General features: G+C 50.1%; 1 protein-coding gene across 2 annotated transcripts; it reads left to right on the top strand.

Moving 5' to 3' along the window:
- The first annotated feature begins 1684 nt into the window (after nt 1-1684).
- On the top strand, nt 1685-25560 carry SLC48A1 (solute carrier family 48 member 1). 2 transcript variants are annotated; one of them, XM_090056311.1, is made up of 4 exons: nt 1685-2052; nt 10871-10923; nt 20227-20394; nt 22919-25560. In XM_090056311.1, exons 1-4 carry the CDS (start codon nt 1700-1702, stop codon nt 23053-23055), a joined length of 711 nt encoding a protein of 236 aa, XP_089912437.1. In that variant the 5' UTR covers nt 1685-1699; the 3' UTR covers nt 23056-25560. The 2 variants fall into 2 exon arrangements, with proteins under 2 accessions (XP_089912437.1, XP_089912438.1); XM_090056312.1 differs by lacking the exon at nt 10871-10923 and having other exon boundaries at nt 1873-2052.
- The last annotated feature ends 933 nt before the right edge of the window (nt 25561-26493 follow it).

Genomic DNA, 26493 nt, shown 5'->3' with positions numbered 1-26493 from the left:
TTCAGGAGGGGATAGGACTTTTGGCTGGAGGATGAAGCTATCCAGTGAAACAGGTGGATACAAGAACAAGTCCCTGGAGGTGACCGGATGGAGAAAATACACAGCTCCCCTGGGGACAGTCCATCAGCCAGGGTTGATGTCTGCCCAAGAGAAGGCATAAGACCCTAGCTTATTATATCTCAGATGATAAGCAGATTAGGGCAGGGCCTCTGTTATCCTGTATGTTTGCATAAAGCCACAAAATAGTAATTGTAATAATAATAATAATAATAATATGACAACAATAATACCAACAATAACAATTATATAATAATAATAACGTAACGTAATTTGGTTACAATAACAGTAGTAATAATAATAATGATAATAATAGGATGATGATGATAATACCAGCAATGACAATGACAAACAGATGTTTCTCTCCCTGTAACCAAGTATAGTAACTAAAGGAAGATGCTGCCATCTAGAGTTTAAATTCCTATTGCACTCACACACACATACACATGTACACACGTGCGTGCGCACACGCGCATGTGCACGCACAGCTCTACAGACACATGCACGCACAACCAAGCAGGCACATCTAGCCTCAGCTGGCAGGAGCTAAGATACCAGCTGCCTGGATCTGCCCTTTGGCCCATACACAGAAACGGGGAATTCAAAGGAAAAAAAAAGTCTGAATTTTTGGAATCGGCAAAATAACTGTTTCCCAGGCTCTCAGCAGGGTACCGGCCTCTGCAGCTCCTGGGGGGTAGGGGGCCATGTAGCCGCCAGTTTTGCAATCACGTCCTGCGGACGCGTAAGCTAGGAACTATTTAAGAACGTGTTTTTTTTAGATGCCCCAAAAGCCACAATCCCACAATTGCGAAAGAAGACAATGGTGGTTGAATAAGCAACGGACCTCAGGCGGGAAGTGAAAGCAGCTATTAAAAGCGCGTGTGTAACAAAGGGAAGAAAGGGGAAGCGGATACTAAATCAGATGCATCAGAATGGCAGGAAATTCCCTGGGGAAGCGATCGGTAACAAGGAGATGCCCCCGGGGGCAGAATTAAGGAAGATGAGGAATTTTTCAAGTAGGAGGAAACCAGTTACACACTGGGGGGGTTGGCCTGGTCCCGCGGTAGAAGTGGCGGACACAAGGCACGGCGCAGGAGCGCTCGAGAAAGGCTTCTGGGTTCTGCCTTGAGGGGACCCGTGCCACAATGGCAACGAAGCCCCTTTCCCTCCCGCCGAACAACAGGAGACGTTAAAAGCACTGATTACAGCTACGCCAGGTGACAGTTACACTCATGTCGCACACGCGATTGTGCTGCTGGCATGGCTCAGGCACACAAACAGCTGCACGCGGCTGTGAACACGGGAAGGTGGCAAGACAAATCGTTGCACGCAGCTGTGAACACGGGAAGATGGCCCGACGAACAGTCGCACGCAGTTGTGAACGCCGAAAAATGCGAAGAAGCCGAAGTCGCACGTGGTCGTGACCAGGAAGAGGGCAAGAAATTGTTCACACGCGGTTGTGAACACGGGGAGACAAACAGTCGCGCGTGGTTGTGAACACGGGAAAAAGGGAAGACACTGCTGCGCGTGGTTGTGACACAGTCGCTGTGTCGGCGGCAGCGGCCAGCCTGACCCCGTCACTTCTTGCACGTCTGAATGCACGCGACGCACGTGCTGTTCGTGCGCGGGGCGCGGGGGGGCCATGCCGCCTGTAGCACGCGCACGCCACGCGCAACCGGCCCGGTTCCTCGACCGCGGAGGAGATAGGAGCGACACACGTCACGCGCGCGCCCTGCGCACACCCGAGCCGACGTCACGGGCACGTGGCTGGCGCGGGGCGGGGGGTCGCGCGCGTGACGCCGCCGCCGGCCGCCAGGGGCCGCTCTCCGCCCCCCCTCCCCCCGCCGGGCGGTGTCATGGCGCCGGGCCGCCCGCTCGCGCTGCGCCTGGCCTACGCCGCGCTCGGCACCGCTATGGGGCTCTCGGCCTTCCTCGCCTGGGGCCTCGCGCCCCCGCTCCGCCAGCCCGCCACGGCCGCCGCGGGGGGGCTCTCCGGTACGGCGGCCGCGACCCCCCACATCTCTCCCCACGCAGCCCCTGCCCCCCCCCCCGGGAACCCTCCCCCTCTCCTGGGCTCCCCCTGCAGCCCCTGCCTTCCCTGTCCCCATGGGAGCCCCAGACCTCCCATGCAGCCTCTGCCCCTGGGTCCCTGGGGGAGCCCCTGCCCCAACCCCCAATCGGCCCATGGGGACCCCTGCTGCCCCCATGCAGCCTGGCTCTCTGCTCCCCGAACCCCACCCTGTGGAGCTGCTATCCAGCCCCCCCCCCATGGTTCCTGTGCCCCCCTGGGCCCCTCTTTGGAGGTGCCTCCCCCCCCAGCCTCCTGTGCAGCCTCGGGGGGATCCCCAACCCCCCTGTGTGGCCCATGGGGAGTGCTTGCTCCCCCCCCATGCCCCTCCGGGGAGCCCCTGCTGCCCCCCACCCTTGTGCCCCCCTGTGATCTCTGTAGCACCCCACAGGGAAGTGGCGGGGGGTCACAAAAGGAGCATTTGCCCGGTGCCCTCACACGGGTGAGCCTGGCAGGACCCCGTCGTGGGGGCAGTCACATGCCAGGCCTGGGCACCAGGGGCTCCATGGCCACGAGGGGTTGCCGGCACTGCGCTGGTGGAGGCCACTGGCACACGGGTGCGGTGTAGGCTCAGCCTGGGCTCCCCCGTTGTCCCCCGGGGGTGGATCTAGGGTGTCTGGGCACCCCATGCTGGCGGGACTGGGTTTATTGCAGCTGTAGCACTGCGTGGTGACAATACGATCCAGGCAAGTGGGGCTTTAGTGCCAAGAAGCAGCTCTTGAGCCTGCAGGTGTCTACGTGAGGACTTGTAGGGTTTCAGGGAAGCGTTGGGGGGTCTCCTGCAGAGTGGGGTTGTGCTGGGAAGCTTTGTCAGCACCAGGCGTGTTAGAAAGATGGCGTCGCCCTCTGACTCGGCCCTGGAGTCGGAAATGTAACTTAGACGTGATTGTACCAGCAGAAGGACTCTGTTGATGGTTCATAGAGTTGTAGAAAATTCGGGTGGGAAGGGGTCTCAGGAGGTCACATCTAGTTCAGCCCCGTGCTCCAAGCAGCACCAGCCCCAACTACATCATCCCAGCCAAGGCTTTGTCTGCCTGGGTCTTCAAAGCCTCCAAGGACAGAGCATTTACCACCTCTGTGGGTAACCTGTTCCAGTGCTTTACTATCCTTCTAGTGAGAGAGTTTTTCATAATATCCAACCTCAGCTTCCCTTGCTGCAATGTGAGCCCATTGCTCCTTGAGCCCATTTCTCATCTGCTACCACTGAGAACAGTCCAGCTCCATAACTTACTCTATTTTACCAGGTACTTAAGGGATTTGGTTTAAGCTGTGTTGAAAGATGCGGCCAGCTATGTTAGTCTGAAGTCAAGTAGAAGATAGAGTAGATTGGCACCTTATAGACTAACCAGAGTAGATTGTGTTTTATATATACACATACATCTATATGAAATACATATACATATACACATACATCTATATTAAAGGTGTTTCATTTTATTCATGGACAAATGTGAATTTGGGGTTACATTTTTAACCCAAAAATTGGGGATTTTCTTAAATCAGTTAAAACCAGGATCCCTGATAATATCACATGCATACTTTGATTAGTCTGGAAGGTACAAGTCTGCCCTGCCTCCTGTGCCAGAGTAAGCAAGTCTCCACCAGAGGGATTTCCTAGTCTCCACTGGGGTGGGGTGATTTTGCTTGTCTGTATTTTCTACTGACATGTTCTGTCTCCATTCAAAGACTTGAAGTGGTGGAGAGTCTGCCTAGAAACAAGGTGAATTCCCTTCCTCCTCACAAATTGTCCCTTTGTCCAAAGTTTCAACTTGTCTAGCTTCAGCTCTTGTTATATTCTTGCCCGCTCAGAAAAGCTGTCTGGTTGGATCAGATGATCTCTTCCTGCAGGGGAATTAGGCTGTGTAGCTCAGCCACAGGATGAACAGTGGCACCGTGCGAGACAGACCGTGGAAATAAATGCAATTGCTAAATGGCAAGTAATATCTTTGGGAGAAACATCTAACTCTGGGAGAGCCGGGATCATACGGATATATCTATAGATATTCTGGAAATGCTGGAGGTTCTTGATGTCAGAAAGGGACTCTAAACGTTACCTGGAACTTGGACGCTGTTTGCCTGAGAGGTTGATGTAAGCAAGGATCCAGCGCAGGCTCTGAACGCTCCCAAGCACCAGGATAGCTGTGTCTGCTAACACGCTAAAAAAGTTCCTTGCTATAGACAGGGTTTAACTGCAGACTTCATTCTGGTTTACAGGCGCTTGTAGTCCCGTTGGAGATGCAGAGCTTTCCAAAGCTGGAAGGTCTGCGGCAGGAATTTCTCTTGACTTTGTGCACAAGACCCTCCAAACGTCTCCTGGCAGGATCTGAGCTCTCTCCGGGTGTCCTTTGAACTACCAGTTTATAAAAGCACTGTTGGTGAGACTTGAACTCACTCTCGTGTTTGATCCTCACCAGAACGTGCTGCTTAGAGGAATTATTGCACCCCTGAAATAACTTCAGGCTGAGTACTGGAAATCAGGAAAGGAATAATTGAAGTGATACAGACCCCATTCCTTTTACTTCCCAAGTCTTTTTGTCCTCAGGCGCTGGTTTTGCTTGTGTGGCTTTAAATCTCCAGAACAGTGCAGCAGCTCATGGCTCCTTCCTAGCCAAGATGCTCTTGACATTGAGAGGGTCCGAGGTTGGACGGTGGGTGCAATTTTCTCTCAGTGCAGGGCTTTAGTGAGGAATGGAGATGTTCTTTGGCATTCGTAACCTCTGACTGATGGTACTTGGATGAGTGTAGCTTCAAGTTAATAACAGAGAGTAGCCCTAGCAGGGAGAGGAGCGGGGAGTAGTTTTAAAAAGCCAAGATTTTGAACCTTTATGGTGGTAAACCAGGCATTGAAGCTAGCTAGTTCCATCACCGAAGTGGCTTATAGGAGCTTAGAGTTAAAAGCATCTCTGCCCTTGTTTCATTAAAAAAAAAAAAAAAAGTTCTGGATTAGCTCTGAATCAGTAATGAGGTGACTGGGTGTTGCTGGGGTTGTGCAGTTTGAAAAATAAGCCCTAAATTCCAAAGGGGCCAGTGATATTTTTTTTTTGGCTGGGTCCCACCACCAGGTATGGAGTAAGCAGTAAGCTGTAACACCCTTCTGCTTTTTGGACTCCTTTAGAGCACTTGTATTAGGCACACAGTCACTTTGGAAAGTCTTGGGTTTCGCTAATCATTGGGGATCCTGGCTTTCTCTGATTTAAAAAAAACCCCCAAGTTTTGGCTGGAAAAATAAAAAATAAACCCAAATCCACAATTTTTCCACAATTAAATGAAGCACCACTCTATCTGTATGTATATGTGTATGTCTGTATATTAGTGGCATTTCATTTAAATCATGGAAAAATAGAATTTGGGGTTACTTTTTTAACTAAAAATTGGGGTTTTTTTAAATCGGGAAGAAAACAGGATCCCTGCTAATCATTTTGTTGGGGTGTGAAGCAGAAAGAGAGTGGGTTCTTCTATCGGCTCCACCAAGGTAATCAGCCATAGGTGCAGCAAGGAGTGATTCTTCATTCCAGCCTGTCTGATTAAGTATTTCCTGTTTGAAAGGGTATTTTCTGCTCTGAAGGGATCTCGTGCTCTGTGTTGTCTCCAGGAAGCCAGTCTTCTGCTGATTCTGTGTCTGGTGTGGCAAAGACTTAGCCGGCAGTTGTGATATGAAGGATGCAGATACTCCCTTTAGCCAGCTACCTTCCGCTTCATAGCTCCATCTTTGCAACCTCAGTCTTTACGGAGAGGTGCAGCCTGCCTTCCCCATCCTGCTGACCTGGTTAAAGCACTTCAGCATCCTCAATAGCAAAACAGCTATGAGGAAACTGTTCTTTTCTGAATCACTCCACATTGCAGAGGGATTGCAAGAATCTGCTTCCTGCAGGGGGGCTGGTGTGAAAGGTCAGAAGAGTTTTCCATATCACGCAGCGAGCATCTGAGGCTGTTCAGGCTAAAGCTTGTGGTCCTTTTGCTAACGCTGGGAGCATCCGTTAACACAACTGTCTATTCGAGTTAGAAGCTTGAAAATCACTTGCTTTGCCTTAGGCCAAGTTCTAGGAATGTGTCCAGAACCAATATTTGTGGAGAACCTAGGCTAACATTTACAGTCGTTAGTTAACTTGACCACAGGACCACAAACCCGGAGAGGCATGATAAGGAAAAATATAAAGGCTTACTTACCAATAGCCTTTCTGGAGTATCTGCTTGTGTGCCATACAGCACAGCTTGCATGTGTGTGCTGAACAGTAGAGCTTGAACTTGGTCTCAAGTTGCAGCAAGGGAGGTTTAGGTTCGGTATTAGGAAACCCTTTCTCACTAGGAGGGTGTGAAGCACTGGAACGGGTTACCCAGAGGGGTGGTGGCATCTCCATCCTTGGTCCAGCCCAAAACCCTGGCTGGGATAATGTAGTTGGGGCTGGTCCTGCTTTGAGCAGGGGGTTGGACTTGATGTGACCTCCTGAGGTCCCTTCCTTCTTCATTTTCTGTGATTCTGTCTGGTGAGTTGGATGGAAAAGAAGCTGGTTATAGGGAAGCAGATAAAGTTGGATGCTTCAGCGGATTAAAGGGCAGACCGTGTTCTGGGGTCATAGGATCCAAGTGAGAATTAGTGTACGGTTGAGAAACACCCACTGCATTTAGGTGCCGTGGCCACCTGAGTCTCAGGTATGCAGGCTTTTGGTTTAATTTTGCTTCCGGCATGTTTCGTTAAATAGCTAAGAGTTATGATCAGAATAGACTGACCAGGCCGCTGATGGCCTTGTAGGGCTTGTAGCCTGTGCCCTTCCACTCTTCTCCAAATGCTCTGTAATTCCATGCGTTTTCAGGGTAGCAAATACAAAATGACCATTCATTAGCTGAAGTTCGTGACACAACATGTGCGCGCGCGCACACATGCACACACGCAGCATTTGCAGCGCCGCAGCTCTTCCATCCCGGTAGAAAAAAAAGGCTGATCCAGACATAGACTGAAATCACTGGTTTTCGCACAAATTGCTGCTCCTCCACCTAAATGTATCTTTTATAAGCTCTGAAACCTCATCCAGGCACCTGAGCAGGGAGTTTCAGGTCCAGCTGTTGTGACCTGAAGCTGTCTTAGGTCCAAGGGACAAATTTGCTTAGCTAGTATCTTTGGAGCAGTTCCCCATTAGCGACGATTTTTGCCTGCCAGTCTCTTTTATCATTGCCTGTTTGTTCGGGCACGTTTTATCGAGCTTCAGCCGTCTCTTCTGCCTCCTCCGGTTTTCTGGATCGGCGTGTTCCAGATCCCAAGTTGTCATGTTGATGAGCTCGTTTGCTTCAGTGCCTGTCATCCTTTTTCATTAATTCTCTCCTCGTTTGTTTGTGACATCAAGCCCTTTTCCCAGGCTGTTTATCCAGATGCTTCCCCCTGTCTGGCTGAGGTTCACTTTGGTCTGTCTCCCATGATTTAACAGTTTGGTAGGAAGCATCATTTATTTCTGCCTCTTGCCAAGCTGCCTCCTCTCTGTAATCAGTTTATACAGTCAGTGTGCTTGGCCTATCTTTTAGATTACCCCAAATATCTCTTTCCTTGCCGCTTCTGCCGTCTAATCTCCCTTCCTTTGCTGGCTGTCATTTTTCACTCTCTTTGATGTGTTCCTCTTACAGATTTAAACTCAGAGCTCTGTGCTCTTTATATAATATTAGAGCTAGCAGTTGTGACCAGACCCCGCAGAGCCCCTAATTTCCAAGAGTCTGCAGTTATCACATTATCTCAGAAAAGCTGGACAGCTGCCCCCTTGCATCCGCTTACCTGGGACTCACGGATGCGCCGTATGTTGAAAAGCAACCACTAATACTTAAATATGGATTTTGGCCTCCGGATTTGAAAACTCCAACCTCTGTCTTAAATCAACGCAGGGTAAGCTGTACCACGGGCTCCTTTTCAACAGACCAAGCTAAGGACCCGGCTCCGGCAGCCCGAAGGGCGGCATATTGAAGGGGCTGAAAAGCAAGTGAGGAAGTTAAATCCCAGCTGTCTCTGTGACTTGCCATTTCATTTTGTACTGGGGCTTTAAATCTGCTGGGTCAAATTTCTCATAAAATCATAGAAAATGCGTTTTGGAAGGGACCTCAGGAGATCGCATCTAATCCAACCCCCTGCTCAAGGCTGGACCATCTCCGCTGACATGTGTGGCTACCCTTTACCTACTTCCAGTTACTGATGGTTCATTGCTCTGAACAGGAAAAGCAGCAGTGGGGTTGTTCCTTCTTACACTATGTTTTAAGGTTGAATTAATACTCTGAATTAATAGCTTAGAGTCTTGCATGGAGGGTGGAGAGAGAAGTAAAACAGAATGACTTCAGGATGTGTGCAGTTTTAAATATCCCAGCCCCCCCTCTGACTCTGTTTTAATTTTCTCTTGGATGGATTTTTTTTTTCTCTGTCTTGACACCAAATGCATTTTATTTTCCAAAGAGACTGGAGTGACTGTTTCCAAGCTGTTCAGATCTTTCTGGCAAAGCCTACAAAACTCTCGTGCTTTGAGAACATAATTTGCACCAGATCCTTTGGAACAATGGCCAAGAAGCGGATACGTGTACAGAAAAGCACTTCTTAGAGACATTTTAAAGCACTTTTCGAGTAACTGATGGACACAATCTAATTCTACTATTTCAGTTTAGCAGGTGTATATTATATTGGCTGTCCTAAGGTCCTAGTAACTTATCTAGGCCCTCGGGTATGTATGTTCTGAATTGATAGCCGCACAAAATGAACATCAAAAGAGTTTTTTGAAAAGGCTCTGCAACGTCGCTAGTCTTTTAATTCAGATTTATTCATGAAAATACCACAAATTCCTTGCCTATGTCTTGGGTGAAGGTTGCACAGCTTTAAGAAACAAAGATAATAGGCTAAAAAAAAAAAGAGAGAAGAAAATATCATTACCTTCGTGCACCTTTTCCATCACTTTTCAGTGACAGCCTTAAGTTGCTAGAGGGCAAGACCTGTTGTCTTACAGGTTTGTGAAGTGCCAAGGAAAAATAATAATAATATTTGTTCGATTTTTGAAGTGGAACATTAGAAGCCCAAAACATCTGAAATGTATAAATCTTATTTCCTGCTGCTAAGAAAACGACCCATCAGGCAGACTTAAGCGTTGAGCAAAGACATGAGATGCCAAGTGCCTTTCTTCCTGCACATGTGCAGTGCAGCCTGCTTTCCTCTGAACCCAAAAGCGCTGAAAAATGGGCTGGCTTGCACTGCACATGCCCAAAATGCAATTTTATGGGATTAGAGCTTGACCAAATCAAAACCAGTCTCCGCCGGCACATGCAAAAGCTGTTCTCAGAGGACTGCTCTCCCAACACATTGCAATTCTGAATCTTGGTTCTTTTGGCATCCGAGCTGTTTAGACAAGCAAACAGAAAAAGCCTTTTTTTAACTCGTTCCCATAACGGCCCAAGCTGAACTATTTCGGCTTGAGCTTTCAAAAGGAAACACGTCTCCCAGTCAAGGAGATGGAAGAAATGCCAGCCTGGCAAGGCGCAGTCTTCAAAAGCTCAGAGTGACAACCTGAGCTCGGAGTGGACCTTCTTAGGCTCTCTTAAACACAATTACTTTTCCTGAAGCATTGGCAACATCTACGTTTATCGGCTGCGTGGGATGTTCAGTTGGGAAGGTCGTTAGCACAAGGCGGTTTTTTTTATTGAGTGCAATGTACTTCAGATCTCGTTCTCCCCGGACGTTTGCCAGGAGCTCACAATAGCATTGTTCATGGTTAGCTGAAATTTGTACAGCGCCAATGAACAATTCTGTGTTTTAATTGTTGTTTAAGTGTCTAGTGTTGGGAACTCACTAGCACGAAAATGTCACCGATTGCGTGTGTCCATGCACAGGCGCGCTTTGTCATCTGTCCAGTGAGCTATTTCTGGCAGCTTTATGCTTGAGTCCTTGCTTGGTTCAAGATCAGACAGTGAAGTGCTCGGACTTTGCACGGATCTTCATGATTGTAGCGCAGAACGGTGAAAAATCAGAATGGGGAGTGGTTGGTTTGGGTTTCTTTCATTTAGAGAAAATAAAATGCTTGCTTCCGTTATCTCAAACATGGGAAGCTTTGGAATTACCTTTTCGAAATGCAGAGGTTAATTATCCACCTTTTTTCCATTGAAACTTGTTCACCAAACTTGGCGGCAGCCTGCCTTTTGAGCTGGTTTGTTTATGCTTATTATAAATATCACATTTAAACCCTGTCAAAATACCCAAGTTGGCTTTTTACTGAAAGAAAGTCAGCTTCTGTTGCTTCTGTTCCTGACTTGCTGTCAGTTGTCATTGGAAGTCTAGGTCTGCTGCCTCTTCTTGAGGCTTTGTGTATTTAGGTTAATTCATCTTTGTTTCAGATGCAACCGTTTTCTGTCGCTTTGAGTAGGAAATACTCTTGATTTGTGTTTTGTGGAATGATCGTCTTTAGCCCTGGGCCATTTTGGAGGCAGTCTGTGGGGACATACGTGAAAAGGGACATGTTTCCGAGTGTGAAGGATGCAAGATTATAAGTGAAGATTCCCCAGACTGCTGTTCGAGTGCTACTTGTGGAGGCCTGACGCCGCTTGTCTATGTGAATTCAGCACAGGAGCTTCACCGAAGTAACTGGTTGCAGTTGTGGGGAGGTATGCAGCTGACTCGGGCACCTGTTGTTTTAGTGCTGGAGTCAGCCTAGTAGTCTCGACCCTGTTAGATGCCAAGCACCCCTCAAAAAATCCCAGTTCTTAGCTTTCACTTCTTTTTTTTTTTTTTGATTACAGAAAAACACTAGAGCAATTCTCCTACTGTGAAGAGCTCAGCACATCTGCAGCAGGTCAGCAGGCTTTTAACACCGTGAATTCCTGTTTGAAAGCTCTGTTCTGACCTTGTGAATCACGTTGGCACACCTAGCCGTGCTAATGTTGCGTAGCGCCCTGCGGCACCCTTGAAAGGATCTTCTGCTTGACTATCGCTGGTCTGGTAGAGCATACAAAGCTCAGGCGTGCTCTCACCTTCCCCTTGTGCCACGTTACAGCGGGGTCGTGGTCCCGTCTGTGCAGGGCGTACTTCCTGTTGATGGGAGAGCAGAGCCATTTCAACCCCTTCTTATTCCACAGTGACCCTAATCTTGTTGTGGGGACTCTTCTCTGGGCTCCCAGGGTGCCCTGTTGTCACATAGAGGATTTTTTTGTCTTCAGGCTGCTGACAGCGCGTGCATCAAAGTGAAGCCAGGCCCAAGCATCACAGGCCTTGTGTTCATCCGGAGCTGTCATGTGTTCCCGCTGAGATCCCAACGCAGTCATGACTGCTGTCAGAGCTCACAAGCCCTTTGTTCCTTTAACTCTGGCAGCCCCCCCAGGAGGCTGCAGTGCAGATGTACTTGCCTTTTCTTAACCCAGCAGTGAGTTAAGCTAAACGGGAAAGGCCTCCCGCTTGTTCTGCAAGCAGCGAGTCCCCACCCCTGGAGTTTTTCGGGAATATCCGACTTGCATAACCCCATGCATAGATAAGTCCTCATTCAAAGAAGACTTTTCCAGCAAAGCATGTCTCAGATGTGTCGTAAACAGCACCGTGCTACCACAGTTCTCAGTCCTGAAAAGAAGGAAACCAGTCCAGCTGGAGAGGAGAGAGAGTTTGAGGAAGAAAACATCATGACTGCAGTTGCTTGCTGTATTGTCCAAATGCTGCAGGCAGGATGGGATTCTACTATGCAGGGCACATGAAGCCATGAGCCAGAAGTGCTTATAGTCTTTCTGGCGACTGTGTGCCCCTGCTATTGGAAGAGCAGCACTATGGCTGCTTCTCTCATTAGCATCACGGAAGGGGCTCCCTTTTCAGAACACTGTTATGGGGGGAGCTGAGAGACCTGATGCAAAGGTAAACCCATAACAGGATATTCCAGAGGGTGAGATCCAAAGGGCTCCATGCTGACCCAGCCAGGGAAGGAGCCACACTACATGTAGGTAAAGAGCCCTTGGAACAACTCTTGGGTTCTGCCTAGTTGCGTGCAGTCTTAGCAGAAGACAGTAAGTGAGGTAAGATGTGACCTTGGCAAAGCTCGGGCAGTGGTAAAGAATTTGAATGTGATACGGAGGAACAGGCCTATTGCTAAATACCAAGATCAGAGTCTTCAAAGCACTGAGAGCAACGCACAGCTGTGGAAGCTGGACACTTGGAAAGCATTCAAGAGAAAATTGCAAGCATTCGAGACTCTGTGCTGCAGACGGATATTGACTGTTCCCTGGATCCAAAAGAGATCCAACAAAGGGGATCTCAGGCATATCAGAGCCAGTCCTGAACAGGCTCAGATATTGAAAAAGGAGAAGAAATTGGAGTACAACAGGCCTATTCCAAGAATAGTAGGTCTTGATCTCACATCTCTGTGCTATCCTTCAGACAAGGTTCATAGCTGCTGCTTGGTTTAAAGCAGTAGCAGTGGCCTATGGGATATCTGCTGGCTTTCATTGTTTCCTTTCCCTGTTCTGGTGCTCTTATGCATAGCTGGTAGGGAGCAGAGTCTGGAAGGACAATGCTTCTCCCTTCCTGCAGCCTCCGGTAGGTGTGAGGAGTCTGAAGTTACTTCCACTTGACCTAAGCCAGGGGTGTCAAACAAGCATCCCACGAGTTAAGGCAAGAGAGTCTTTGCAAGCTCCAGCAGCAGCTTTTGTCCTGTCTTCTTGCTCTCTGCTTGTGTTTCTTAGATAAAGCCTCACTGCCTTTATTGTGATCTAGCATGCCTTGGATTCCTGTGGATGGGAAGGGATCCAAGACTTCGTTTACTGTAAGTATTCACCGAGCATATCAAAGAAGGCTACCTTTCAGGCAGGCACTGGTCCTAATTCTCTAGAATTAGGCTTTGAATTTCAGAGAAGCTATAAACGCTGTCCAAAAGTGCTACAATAAATTCTCCAGTCTATTGGCTGTTGTTCCCATTATTTTTCATTGTGGAGGCTCTCATCTCGTAATCCCCCTTGTTTTCTGCTCAGCAGTTTATTGATCCAACTTGGATTAAAGCACTTGATTTGTAATGAGCAGAAAGGCATGTGCTGGCCTTTGAGGAATGGCACTTCAGAAGGGTTGTTCGTGAACTGTGCGGCCTGCACACTTGCATGCTGGCTTTTAAGCAGCCCAGAGTCCATTAGTGCAAAGAATGCCTCTTAGACCCACTGCTGTGCAAGCGGCAGGATTGCTAGGTAACCTTAACACTGAGCTGCCTGGAAACGTGTCACATATAGCTGAGACCGGTCCTGTGCAGTTGGCATGACTCAGATGCTTTCAGGCCTGAAGAGGCCATTCAGTTCATTAGTCTGCCTACCCCAGCACAGAGATCCGCCCCGGGAAGGTCCGCCTCTTATGGGTTCTGGAAGAAATGGCATCCATCAACACCACAGGGGAGACCAAACCCCCTCTCATCACAGCATCCCTGGGGCTGTTCTGTGCAAAAGGCTTTTAGCAAACGGTTCAATTTGGACACCATACACAGCTTCTCTGAAATTCAAAAGGCAAGGATTTCTTTGGGCAGTGTCTTTTATGGGACCAACTGTTGGGACAGTGTTAGACAGGCTTTTAAATGCAAGACCTTCTCCATCAGGTCCTGATGAAATGGTGCCATGAACGATATCACCCTAAGAAATCCTTGCCTCTTGTATATAATTACGGGACTTGCCATGGCTACAACATCATCGCTTTCAACACAGGAATTCAAAGCCAGGCTGCTAGAGTTAGGACAGAGAGGCAACCCTTGTTAAGGTGAGGCTTAGTAGGCTAAAAAAATACTCTGAGATGAAAGCTTACTCTTCCCAAATCAATGCTTGCTGTTGTGGCCTGATGTCACTTCTGACATTTTTAACTTAGGAGACTGCTTCTCCAGGCTCTGGCCAGCCACCTGCACCCAGGGGAATGTGGTTGGACCTCAAAATTGTTTTCAGGTTCTGCCTGCCTTGTGGCTTTTTTGCAGTCAAGTAAAATTCATTGCAAGCTCTGGTTCTTACTGCAGCTTGTTCCTCCAAAGCCTCTGCTGCATCTTCAGAGTATCAGGGGTGTGGGAGCATTATCCAGACAGGCAAATAGATGATGTGCCCATTGCGGCAATCTGATTATCTTGAAAATGTGAGCAGCATGTGGAAGAAGCCATGCCGGGCTGATCCGATTCTGCAGTAAAAGCAGAATTGTCCCCAGTAACATGTGCCCCTGCACTGATTTTCCTTGGAGTATAATCGGCTCTGCTGATCTTGGTTTAAAATCTGTATGAGAGGGAGTAGCTGATGTTCAAGAGAATTTTAAAGTTGAATAATCTTGGCAGCTAAGTTTTGCATCTGCATATTGCATCTCTAGAGTCTCGGTGAAACTAGCATGAATATATTGTCGGGTTGCTATGACCCTTAGTTATGGTGTGTGAGGGGAGCCAGTTTACACTGTAGACATCAGCATCATTCAGGATTGCCCTGACCCTCAGCTTTAAATAGTACAAGAACATCAAGCAATCTTAAATCTCAAATACTGTAGTGAGTTCATGCTGATTTAACAGCTATTGCACTTGCCAAGGACTGTCAGATTTTGCAGCCTGCAGGATGGCACTGACATGCCTTTTGTTTTCTCTTTGAGGCTCCCACTTCTGTGAATTTGGGAACAGGCAGCATGAGCATATGAGATTCCAGGCTGTCATGAATCCCTTTGACCTACTTTCATAATCCCAAGACTGGGCTTTGGCTGCCTTGAGCCTGTTAGAGAAGTTTGCATTGCACAGAAATACGCAACCAGCTTGCAGCAAGGCCATGTCTAAAGGCGAGTCCCTTGTTCACGGCTGGCGAATGGCTTTGGAGAAAGAAGCAGGTCAACTGCTGTTCCCACGTGCCACCCTACACCCGATTCCCTGGGTTAATAACAGGTGTGGAGACAAGTCTGAAGGTAATCACTATACACCAGTCCTTGGGATGTGCCTTCAAGATGCACGGCGACCTACTTTGCACTGTCAGTATTGTGCGAGTCATCCAGGCTTTCGCTTGGTCATGTCTGAACCGGCTACTCCAGAGCACACGCATAAAAGCTGCCAAGTCATTTCTTTCAGGCCTTTAAAAATGCAAGGTCAGGTTTTGTTATAAAAGCAGCACAAGTGACTCTTCACGTGCTGAAGGAGTTTGTCATGTGAGATCTCAGCCCGTCGCTGGTCCGGGAGGGACAGGCAGCCCGAGTCAGCGCTTCGGCCAAGCAGATTTAACGCAATGACTTGGCACAGCTCATTCTCAGCTGCACCATCTATGAGGAAACCCTCGTGTTTTGCAAGCTGTCAACCTGAAATTTCCCTTTGTCTTGTTTTTCTAAATGTGACTTGAATTTCTGCTTCCTCAGAAAGAGCCAGCTGAAAAGCAACATGGAGCCTCGAGCAGGAGTTTAACCTACCAGTGCTAGATACGTCCACCGAGCCTCAAGTGGGGCTTGTTTTAACAGCTTTCTCCGTGGGCTCACAGAGCAGGGAGGGTCTTCCTGCTAACCACAGCTCCGCGCTGGTATCTGGTGATCGTTTGCCACTGTGTGCACGCAGGGTGCTGTATCTCCTGTAAAATCAGCAGTAGCTGGCTGAGCAAGATCTGTGGTGTTAAGTTTCTGCATGCCTGGAGCCGCTTTAAGGATTAGCACCTAGATGCTGCCTGTCCAGATAAACAGGAAGCCAGCGAGGGGGCGAGGTCTGCCTTTCTGTTCTTACAGGCTTTGGGCTGGGGATGCACCTTCCACCTCCCCACCTCTGCTCTGCCTTTTTGCTTCCACCTCCCTCGCATATCCTGGTTTCACTCTGCATCAGCTCTTCCTGCCCCTTTGGCCCCTTTGGAAGAGTGTTTGCCTCTCTCTTCCTGGGTCTTTGGGTGCAAGACTGTGTTTTCCCTAACTTAACCAACCCGAGAGCCAGGTGCTTAGCAGAACTTCCTCACTCTGGCCTGGGACTTCCCTGCGTAGCTAGCAAATTCCCCTGAAGGGAGTAGCGTTGAGACTGGAGCAGGCCAGGTACCTAGAGTATGCACGTTACCGTGCTTTATGCAAGCAGTACTCACAAAGTCCAGGGTATCCTTGGTGCTGGGTGCTCACCAGCACCGCTTACTGCCATGCCATATGGCATCCTCTCATCAGCGAGCGATGGTGGATATTGCAGCTATTCTAGTGACTGGTGGTGCATTTTCTCTTCTGGCTGTAAAGGCCAATGTTCGTCCCGCCACAGTGGTCACAGGTGTTAGGAGCTACTGTAGTAATAGGCTGTTCCCCTCTGGCACGTTTCTGTTGGAATTTGAGTAACCATTTCTCGTTGTGATGTTGGATTCCATGATTGAGAAGGGAGCCCCATCGTGTCCCATCTCCTGCCAAGACCTCCCAAAGGTTTGGGTCAATTCCAGAAGCCGCCATATTCTGCTTGCAGACATCTTTGAAGCACTGTGTCAGGCACCCTACTCTTCTCTCCCCACCTGTAATTTGCCCATATGGGATGTCCTTTGGGATGCTCCCATTGTCCATCCTGCGGAGATGGCCAAGCCAGTATAGGCACCGTTGTTTGAGTTTTGCAGTGATGGTTGACAGGTTGGCTTTGCCACTTGATGTCAAGGATGTGCCAAAAATAGCATAGGTGGAAGCTGTTCGCTGCCTTGGCATTACCAGTTCAAAAATGGACTAGGTCCCATCATTTCCATGTCTTCCAGTAGCAGTCATCAGACATTTTCCTCCTTCACTGTGTCTGGCGCAGTTAACTGCAGTACAGTTGGCATGTGCTACAAAGTAGAGAGCAGGGATGAAAGATGCTATACACTTAAACAGCTTAATCCACGTAATGAGTTTGCAGATAACCCCTCATTAGAGTAATGTAAGTACCAGGTAACTGAGACTGGCATTGTGTTTAACCATTATGCATCTCAGCAGAGTGCTCTGCATATCTACAACACTTTAAGTAAATCCAGCATCATTGCTGTCCCAGTGGCTGGGTGTTATCGGGAAAGCCTGTTAGAAACTAGCTAAAAAAAGTTAGTGGGTTTAACGCCAAGCCCAATGGATTTGCACTGCCACTTTTGACGGTTGGTGTAGCATTAAGGAGACAAAGGAGCCTTTCTCTTAGCTCCATTACAGTGTTCAGTGACCCTGCTTAATTATGAAAGAGAGCTAGCAAGATTAGCCACAAGATTTAGCGACATATCTTTGCTTTATGGCGTGCAAGGCAGTTTCTGGCACCTTTGCTCCAAATTAACTGCCTTTCAAGTCCTGGTGTCATTATGTACCACGTCGAATGCATTTTCCTGGGCATGTCAAGTCCACGTAGTTCTTAAAATGACATATGAATGTAGGTGGCACGTTGCAAAGAGTTTATGCCCATTAGTTACCCTGTAAGACATGAATGCGTCAGGGTGGAAAGCCAGCCAAGAATAACAAATTCTTGCTTGTAAACTAGCGCTGTGATGAGAGGTTGATGATTAAGTGACTCCTGACCCATGGAGAATCATTCATAGCTTCCCTTGACTATTGAGACCTAAACCAGAGAAATAGCTGATTACAGATGGAGTCGGTCGTGTCACCTACAGGCGAAGTGACCATTCTGAGATTCAGTTTTCAGTTGCTTAGAAAAACCATGCCAGACCGATGGGTTGGCCTGAAAATTTCCCATGTTGGGTGTCTCATCCCTTTGATATTTTGTTTAAGGTTTTAGAGAAAAAGAGAACAACTATTCATAGAATCAGATAAAAGGAGGGTTGGAAGGGACCTCAGGAAGTCGCATCAAGTCCAGCCCCCTGCTCCAAACAGCACCCGCCCCAACTACATCATCCCAGCCAAGGCTTTGTCTCCCCGGGTCTTAAAACACTCCATGGATAGAGATGCCACAAACCCTCTGAGTAGCCTGTACCAGTGCTTCACCACCCTCCTAGTGAGCGAGTTTTCCCCAATATCCAACCTAAACTTCCCTGGCTTCAACTGGAGCCCATTGCTCCTTGTTCTATCATGTGCCACCACTGAGAACGGTCCAGCTCCATCCTCAGTGCAACTCTGCTTCAGGGAGTTCATAGAAAACAAGGGCTTGGCAAGGACCTCAGGAGGTCACATCTAGTTCAACGCCTGCTCCCAGCAGGCCCAGCCCCAACTAGTTAATGGCTGCTATTAAATCCCACCTCGGTCTTCTCTTCTCCAGACTAAATAAGCCCATTTCCCTCGGCCTCCTGACAAGTCATGTGCTCCCCCAAACCATTTTCATTGCCCTCTGCTGGACTCTCTCCAGCTTATCCACATCCTTTCTATAGTGGGGGCCCCCAAAACTTGACACAGGGCTCCAGATGTGACCTTCCCAGTGCTGAACAGTCTCTTCCCTTGATCTACTAGCAGCATTTTTCCCAAGAGGATTAGGAAAGAATTGATTGCTGTGCCCGCATTAGAGCATGCTTAAGTGTTTTGTTGAGTTATTAGAGAGCCTGGCTGCAGCCCAGGCTGGGGATGGGGACTGAGCTGTGCTAAAGCTCCTGCTGGGACTCAAACCCAGAGGTGCGTGGCTAGAGGGTCTTGCCCCTCTGCTCAGGGTCAGACCGGTTGCTGTATCTGGGGCCCGGAAGGAATTTTACCCCCGGGTCAGATTGGTACGGACTTGGGGGTTTGCCTTCTTCTGTAGCAGGGGCACGGGCACATATTAACAACCTTTAACGGCAGCAGGACGTTGGCTGCCGTGGTTCTCTGCTTGTGGCAGGTTCGGGTGTGATGTCTGCTGTTTAGGTTATGCGTGTGTATAGGACGGTTTGGACAGGACTGATCCAGCCACAAGCGGGGTTGGATTAGATGCGACCTCCGAAGGTCCCTTCCAGCTTTATTTCTCCGTGATTACTTTTAGAGCAAGTTGGGCATGGAGGGCAAGAACTAAAAGGCTTGCCAGGGAGGGGAGATTAATGAGAGCAGTGACCAGGAACAGCGTGTTATAGAGGTAGGATCTCACGTATTGGGGCATCCTCCTTCCTGGACTTGGAGAGTTTGTGGTCTGCTTTCCTTCAACAGTCTCATGCATCTGGTAGTGATGCCCACAGCGTAGAGGTAGGCATGTGTAAGCTCATTAGACCAAGCTGCAGAGATGGCTCTGGTTGGGCACACCCTGATCTAGTCTGGGTGTGAGGCTTCTTTCAGGGACCAGCACCTGTTGTTTAAACACTTAATGTCCTTTCTCCTGTAATTCCCTGCGGTGGCAATCGCCTCTGGTTAGGCCTGAGCTAAGGGCAGCCACATGAGAGTATTTCCCCCCCTGGTGCATACCATTTAATAACCCTCCCCGTTTGTGCTCTGGGGTGGGGTGAATCGGGGTAGTACAGTGATTGTGGGGGCTGGTACCTCGTTTGATGTAGAAAGCTGTAGACTGAATGAGGCAGGAGATTGGGGAGCGGGGGTTAGGGTTAAGGGGGTGGCAGGGAGGACAGCGGCCTCATTCACCTGACAATGAAAGGCTATTGTAGAAAGCAAGCTTCTACCCCAAAGACTGCTTCCTCCCCACCCCTGGGGCTTTTTACAGGGGGTCACTCGCTGCCCGTGCCAGTCTCCAGCTTCAGACCCCTGGCAAAGATTTGCATCAGTGCTGCATGCCACTGAGATCAATAGGAGCTGGGCACTCAAGCAGGAAAGGGCTGTTGGAGTGCAAAGTCTTCTGGAAAAGCAGGGCCCAGGCCGTGGGAGTTGTGGCAGGGACCAGGACAGCGGTTCCCGGATGCACCTGGGCCAGTAGCCTGAGCTGATCTCTCTCCCTGAAGCTCAAATAATGTGAGCAAAGTCCCAAGCTAGTGTTTGGAAGGCAATCTGTTATAGCAAGACCCCACTGGGAGGTCTCAGGAGGGTGATTCAGTGCTTATATACAGGGCAAGCATTGGGGGGCGTGGGTTCATATAGGGCTGGAGGCCACTCATAGAGTGAGGAAGGTAAAAAGTAACTCAATAGCCCAGTCCCTAAATAAGCCCAGCATCAGCATGGAATGGAAAAGTGTATCCTATTTCATATACGCACGGGTGGGGGTTAGTCAAGGTGTTGCAAAGCCTGGATGCTCTTAAGTGGTGTGCGGGGCGGGAGATGCTGTATACTTGTTGTAGACGCCTTTCTGTGTTGCTGCGCGATCCGTGACACTGACTCCCCTTGCTGTCTGATTGAGCAGGTGTTCTGGCGCTCTGGGCCCTAATCACGCATGTGATGTATGTGCAGGATTACTGGAGGACCTGGTTGAAAGGGCTGAGGTTCTTCCTCTGCATCGGGATCCTCTTCTCAGCCCTCTCCCTGGTGGGATTCTGCACGTTTCTCGCTCTGGCCATCACCAAACACCAGTGTAAGTAGGCTCCAGCCAGGGTGGAATTAGCTCAGTTGTGTGTTGGGGAGGGTCTGGTGGAAAGACCTGAGCTTACGTGACTGGGTAGAGGTCACATCCAGTGAACCTGTGGCTTTGTGGGGCTAGGCCTGGGACATTTCATGAATCTGCCTTGCAGTTGCTCAGGCCGCCTGCCCTTCTCAGCCTCTGGTGCCCTGCAGTTCTCTTTAAAAAAAAAACCCCCAAACAGACTGGCATTAAACCAGAGAGGCAGGATCCTTGCCCCAGTGACTCGTGAACACGATACTGGCTGGGGAGACCTTGCTTTCTAGGGGTCCACGTTGGGTGCGGGCCTAGCCTGAGCAGCCTGCGGTCCCGTCCCGCAGAGATTTGGGTGTCTGCTTTCTGCTCTCGTCTGTGCCTGCTTGAAATGCTTGTGCCTAGGCCCTTGATTTCCACACCACTGTGCCTCTTTTGTGCTCCAGAGCAGGGTGACAGAGGTCTCAGTTGCTTAACTATATGACCTTAATGTAGGAGCCTTTGAGGGCCCCAGAGATGGTAGGAAGGATCAACTTTAGTCATGGGAGGGGCAGGAAGGGGCTGGCTGATGTACACCATATAAGCAAGCTGCTGATTTTAGAAAGGCATTTAGCAACACTGAGCTCTCCTGTGAGCCATACAGAACTGCATTTGCAGGTCCTGGAGCAGGGGAAAGAGTCCTTTGCACCCACTCTCTCTTGTGCCAGGCTGCATGTTGGCACTTATTTTTCCTTGGCTCCCTGAAGCCTACACAGGGCAGGTCACCAATTCTGAAGCTGGCAACGTTCATGTGTGTGAAGCCTGCAGTGCTTCATGTTTGGGCTTCCCCCTTAGCTCACTTATATCAAGTGATGCACTGACAGCTCCAGGCGAGGCTGTGGGGGTCAGATGAGAGAATTGTAGAAAATTCGGGTGGAAAGTGACCTCAGGGGGTCCCATCTAATCCAACCCGCTGTTCAAAGCAGGACCAGCCCCAACTAGATCATCCCACCCAAGGCTTTGTCTAGTCAGGCATCGAAAACCTCCAAGGATGGAGATGCCACCACCTCTCTGGGGAGCCTGTTCCAGTGCTTTACTACCCTCCTCATGAGAAAATTTCTCCTAATATCTAACGTCAACTTCCCTTGCTGCAACTGGAGCCCATTGCTCCTTGTTCTGTCATCTGCCCCGACTGAGAACAGTCCAGCTCCACCCTCTGTGCAACCCCTCCTGCAGGGAGTTGAAGGCTTCTGTCTTCTCTTCTCCAGGCTAAAGAAGCCCAGGTCCCTCAGCTTCTCCTCACCAGTCATGTCCCACAGCCCCCAAGCCATTTTCATTGCCCTCCACTGGACTCTCTCCAATTTGTCTACATCCTTTCTGTAGTGGGACCCCCAAAACTGGACACAGGACTCCAGATGTGGCCTCACGAATACAGAATGGGGGGGGAAGAATCACTGCCCTTGACGGTGCTTCTACTAATGCAGCCCTGGCTGGCATTAGCCCTTGGCAACAAGGGCATCCTATCGCGAGAGGAGCAAGTTTTCAATGCCAGGCAGGCATGGAGCAGTGTCCCTTGCCAGTCACTGAGCAGCATTGCTGTACTGCAAGCCCTGCTGTCCTACCTGCCCTGCCCCCAAGGTTTCCCATAGCCTCCCTTTGTGTCGTTGGCAGGTGAGCATAAAATCAGACCAGTCAAGCTGGAAGGGAGCTCTGAAAGGCACATCTAGTCCTGCTTCCTGCTCAAGACAGAATCATCCCTACCCTGCCCGTCCCTGTCTAACATAGTCCTAAAACAACACAATCAGCCCTGTCACAAAGGCCAATTGCCCAAAGGACACCAAAGCACCCAAACCTGCCACAGATAAAGCCGAGAGAAACGCTGCTTCAAGGAGTGTTAAGTGCACTGGAGCCAAAGATGAGGGTCAAGCCCCATGCTGCAGAGAAGGGTAAACCCCCCAGAGTCTGCCAGTCTGACCATGAGGTGAAACTCTTTCCAGATTCCCCATTATGGTGATCATAGAAAATGAGGGTTGGAAGGGACCTCAGGAGGTCACATCTAGTCCAACCCCTTGCTCAGAGCAGGACCAGCCCCAGCTAGATTATCCCAGCCAAGGCTTTGTCTGCCTGGGTCTTAAAAACCTCCAGGGATGGAGAGTGCACCACTTCTCTAGGTAGCCTGATCCAATTCTTCACCACCCTCCTAGTGAGTGTTTCCTAATATCTAACCTCAGCTTCTCTAGCGGCAACTTGCTACCATTGCTCCTTGCTCAGTCTGACCCTGAGTGGAGAAGCAAGACTCTCTAGCCGGGACCTCCAGGAGTTAATCCCAACAGGAGCGCTAGCACAGCCCAATCACAGTCCCATTTTAGCTGCAGCCAATACCCAACGTATCTGAGGAAGGTGGCAGGGGGAGGGACCTTAAACCCCAGCATGATCCCAGCCCCCGTTGTGCATGTGGGATTCACCTCTGTCCTCACAAGCTGCACAAATGGGGGTCTGTGTGTAACCAGATCCTTTTCTTCCCTAGCCTTGACTGACCCCAAGAGCTACTACCTGTCATGCGTGTGGAGCTTCATCTCCTTGAAGTGGGCCTTCCTGCTCAGCTTGTACGCCCACCGGTACAGGAACGAGTTTGCAGACATCAGCATCCTCAGTGACTTCTAAGGTCCGGATTTCAATCCCGTTGGAAGCTGCCGGATGTCTGGACGGGCTCTCAGGGGCGCTGCCTGGGCGCAAGGCCTGTGAGAAGCAGAGCGGGAGCCCACGCAACTCTGCTTGGCTCGGCTGTCTGTAGCTGGGGTTTTTCTAATTGCTTTTATTCAACCACTTACAGTTTGGCTAATCGTGTCAATCTTGTGTGTTCGTTGCCCTCCTGGGAGCCTGCATGTTTAGTTATGAGACCAGAGGTGCCATCTGCTCGCACACAGCAGGTCCCGACTCACTGCCCATGTCTCCCTGCTCTCATAGCCCCTGGGAGCTCAAACAGGAGAGTTCAAACAGGGTCTGTCTCCCCACGAGCTCGTGGATGCAGCCTCTGGTTCTGCATGGGGTGTCCTTGCCTTGTAGCTGGTGACTTGCTAGCCTGCTCCAAGAAGGCACCCTTGATGTGTCTAGTGAAGATTCTTGGCATGGGAAGGAAGCAGGTATCTGGTATGGCTCCGTCCTGGCAGAGCCAAGGGCAAGATTGGCTATATTAGGGAGAGCCTCGTGTTTCCCACTGGCTGGTAAGCAAACTCACAGGTACATCCCAGGCAGACCAGACCCCTCTCACAGGTCTGCAGCATTTTAACATGCTTTTTCCTTTAAGCTCTCCTGCCAAAGTGTAACCTGAGCTCTCCACTGCCATGCAGAGCAGAGGTAAGAAGGCAGTGGCCTACAGCAGCAGTTGTCTCCCAACACTATCAAATGCAGATCACTGAGCTGCAGGTAATTAATATGTGCTCCATGTATTGGGGTTAGATTGAGCTGCCTTTGAACTCTGAGCATCCAAAGCTGTTTCTTTGCAGTCGCTCACACCCAGATGCACAGCTCGGTCGAGTCCGACATGTAGGCTGAGCTCTTTGAATCTCAGAAGGGTCACGAATGTGCGCATTTAACTCTTTTAAAAAAGCAATCTTCACCTTACTTGTCCTGAAGCATTTAACAGGCGTCACGCGTCCTTCGTTTCTGTAGCGAGTCGTGTTCTGTTTCACTGCAACCTTTCAAGTAGCACTACACAGCGTTTGCTTTCGCGGGTACACGCTCCACCACGGCTGTTGATGCTGAATGGTTCCAGCTAGCATAGGGAGAGACAGGCAAGTGCTGGGCACATCTGGATCCTGCGTAGGCCAGGCCAGTTGTGGATTTCTGGGTGCCTCTCAGTGGAGATGATGGCTTGTACCTGGGTCCTGACGTAAAGTACAGTAGTCGCTAGCTGTGTAGATGGGCTTTAACCTTCTAGCCACCTTCTACCAGGCCTGTTTGCCAGGTAGAAGTGGCAGCGTGGGCACGTGGCCCTTCAAAAGAAATTCCTGTCAACAGATTTTGTTTTCCAAGTGGGGAGGAGAGGCAAGTGGGTAGATGGCAGGAATGAGTGAGCAGAGGCTGACAGCTGCTCTCAAAGTGCCTGATCCTGGCACCAGTTATAAAGTTGCCTGTTTGTATCCCACTGCCAACACCTTCCTGAGTGCACTGAGCCAGCCTGTGCAGTGGGAGATGGCTGGAACCTGGCCAGAGGTCAGAGAGTGCCAGTGCCTGGCTTCACAAGACTGTGCTGAGGCCACGCTGGGCAGTATCACACAGCGCCCTCTGTACTAACTGGCTGTCCCATGCCTCAGGGCTGTTTCTGGGGAGAATTTATCATCTTCCGTGCACATCCGAGGACCCTGACATCTCTTGCTGCTTAGCTTGACTGTCTGCAGCTTGGAAAATCTTCCTGCTTTGGCTTAAAATCCCTGGTTCATGCAGAGAGTTGATTAGAAACGATCAGGAAATCCAAGTGATTTTCAGTGTCGTGGAGATCTGCTGAATAGAAACCCGCACCCCCAGAGAGATCCCTGGCCAAGTGAAGCCAGCCCCAGGGCCAATACAGTGTCCCTAATGTCTCAACTGCCCGAGGGCAGAGATGCTGGCAGAGGCCGTGGTCTGCAGGAAGCCTCTGTTTCCTGGGATTTATCTTGGGTAGCCACATTTACTTCTGAGTAGTCAGATTATGTGGCTCCAAGGAGGGATCCTACCCCATGGCCCTCGAACGCAGAGCTCCACCGTGGCCCCCCAGGTTGGACACGCGTTTCCCTGGACTCATTAAATAACCCATCTTAGATCCACTCGATCACAGTGCCTGTGTGCAGAGTCCTCCCCTGGGAGCTGTTAGCATATCAGGGCTCCTCCAGGCCTTGCACCCAGGTCCACGACAGCTTGCCTCAGATTCCTCTCTCAAACAGTCCCTTTTCCCCTGTCCCCTCGCCAGCAGCCCTTGGACGGGGTCTGTAAATGCACAAGAGGTTTCTATCTTGTGGCCACACTTTGTGTGCGCACACACTGCATGAGAACTGGGGTCCAGAGGGGGACGTCATTGGCAGCGGGGGCTTGTTCTGTGTATCCCGTGTCTGGCGTTGTACTGACCTGCACTGTATAATGTGTATGTGACATCGTAGCAAGCGCTGAAATACAGTATTCTCTTCTCTCCAAGCACGTGTCTGTGGTGATTCACTGCCCCCGCGCCATGGGGCTGGACTCTTCCATCTTGCTGGAGGGATTGGAAGTGAGGCACAAACAGCACTTATGGGGGTCTCCAACGTCTCGGTAAATACACTCCCTCTCCCACCCCCCCATGCCTGTACTGTGCTGTAACTCAGCACTGGGCCAGTCTTGCTCCAGGGCTTGTGCCTCTGCTTGGCAGCCACAAGCATATGTAAGCCCCTGGGCTTTGATTTAAAGAGGCAATGAGGCGCTGCTTCGTTTGACATGGTGTTGCCTAAATTTTGGGCGTGCGCTGCTGTGCCCCCCTCCCCTGCCGGCAGATTCCAGGAGAGCTGTGGATCCGGAGCACCATGCCTAAAAAGGGAGACATCACAGGGCCTTCTAGCCAGGATGCCCAGCCACAGCACATATGTGGCACGGACAGCAGGGGTGCCTGGACCCCTGCCCTCTCCTGCAGCAGGGAGACCATTGTGCAGCTCCTGGGTGCCATGCTGATGGGTCTGGGGCTCCGGGCAGAGTCCCTGTGTTGATCCAAGCACAGAGTCCATCCGGGATGAGCTGGACACCACAGTGCATCCTGCTGATCTCTGCGCGGGCTCTGCTGGCCCATGTCAATGGCAGCAGAGCAGGGCCCCAGCCCCAGCCGGCTCCTCACATCCCTGTGTCAAACCCATGGCTATTGCTCCGGGGCTTTGTGCAGAGGCATGTTCATGGGTCCCAATGGGGCTGCGCTGCCGACGTCCTGCAAACCCCTCTGAAACGTCCCCTCTCCCTGGCTGGGATCTGGGAGCAGCAGCTTTGCATCCTTCCCCCACTGCAACTTCCCAGGAGCCACAGCCACAGCTGCAGCCCACCCCGAGGAGAGGCTGGGCCAAGAGCACCAGGGTGTGCTTGGTCATGAGTCTTGCATCTCCTTCCCAT

This window comes from Crocodylus siamensis, chromosome 6, assembly GCF_052110815.1.
Source record: "Crocodylus siamensis isolate JL-2025a chromosome 6, ASM5211081v1, whole genome shotgun sequence".
NCBI lineage: Eukaryota > Metazoa > Chordata > Crocodylia > Crocodylidae > Crocodylus > Crocodylus siamensis.
This window is presented reverse-complemented; position numbering and strand designations above follow the sequence as displayed.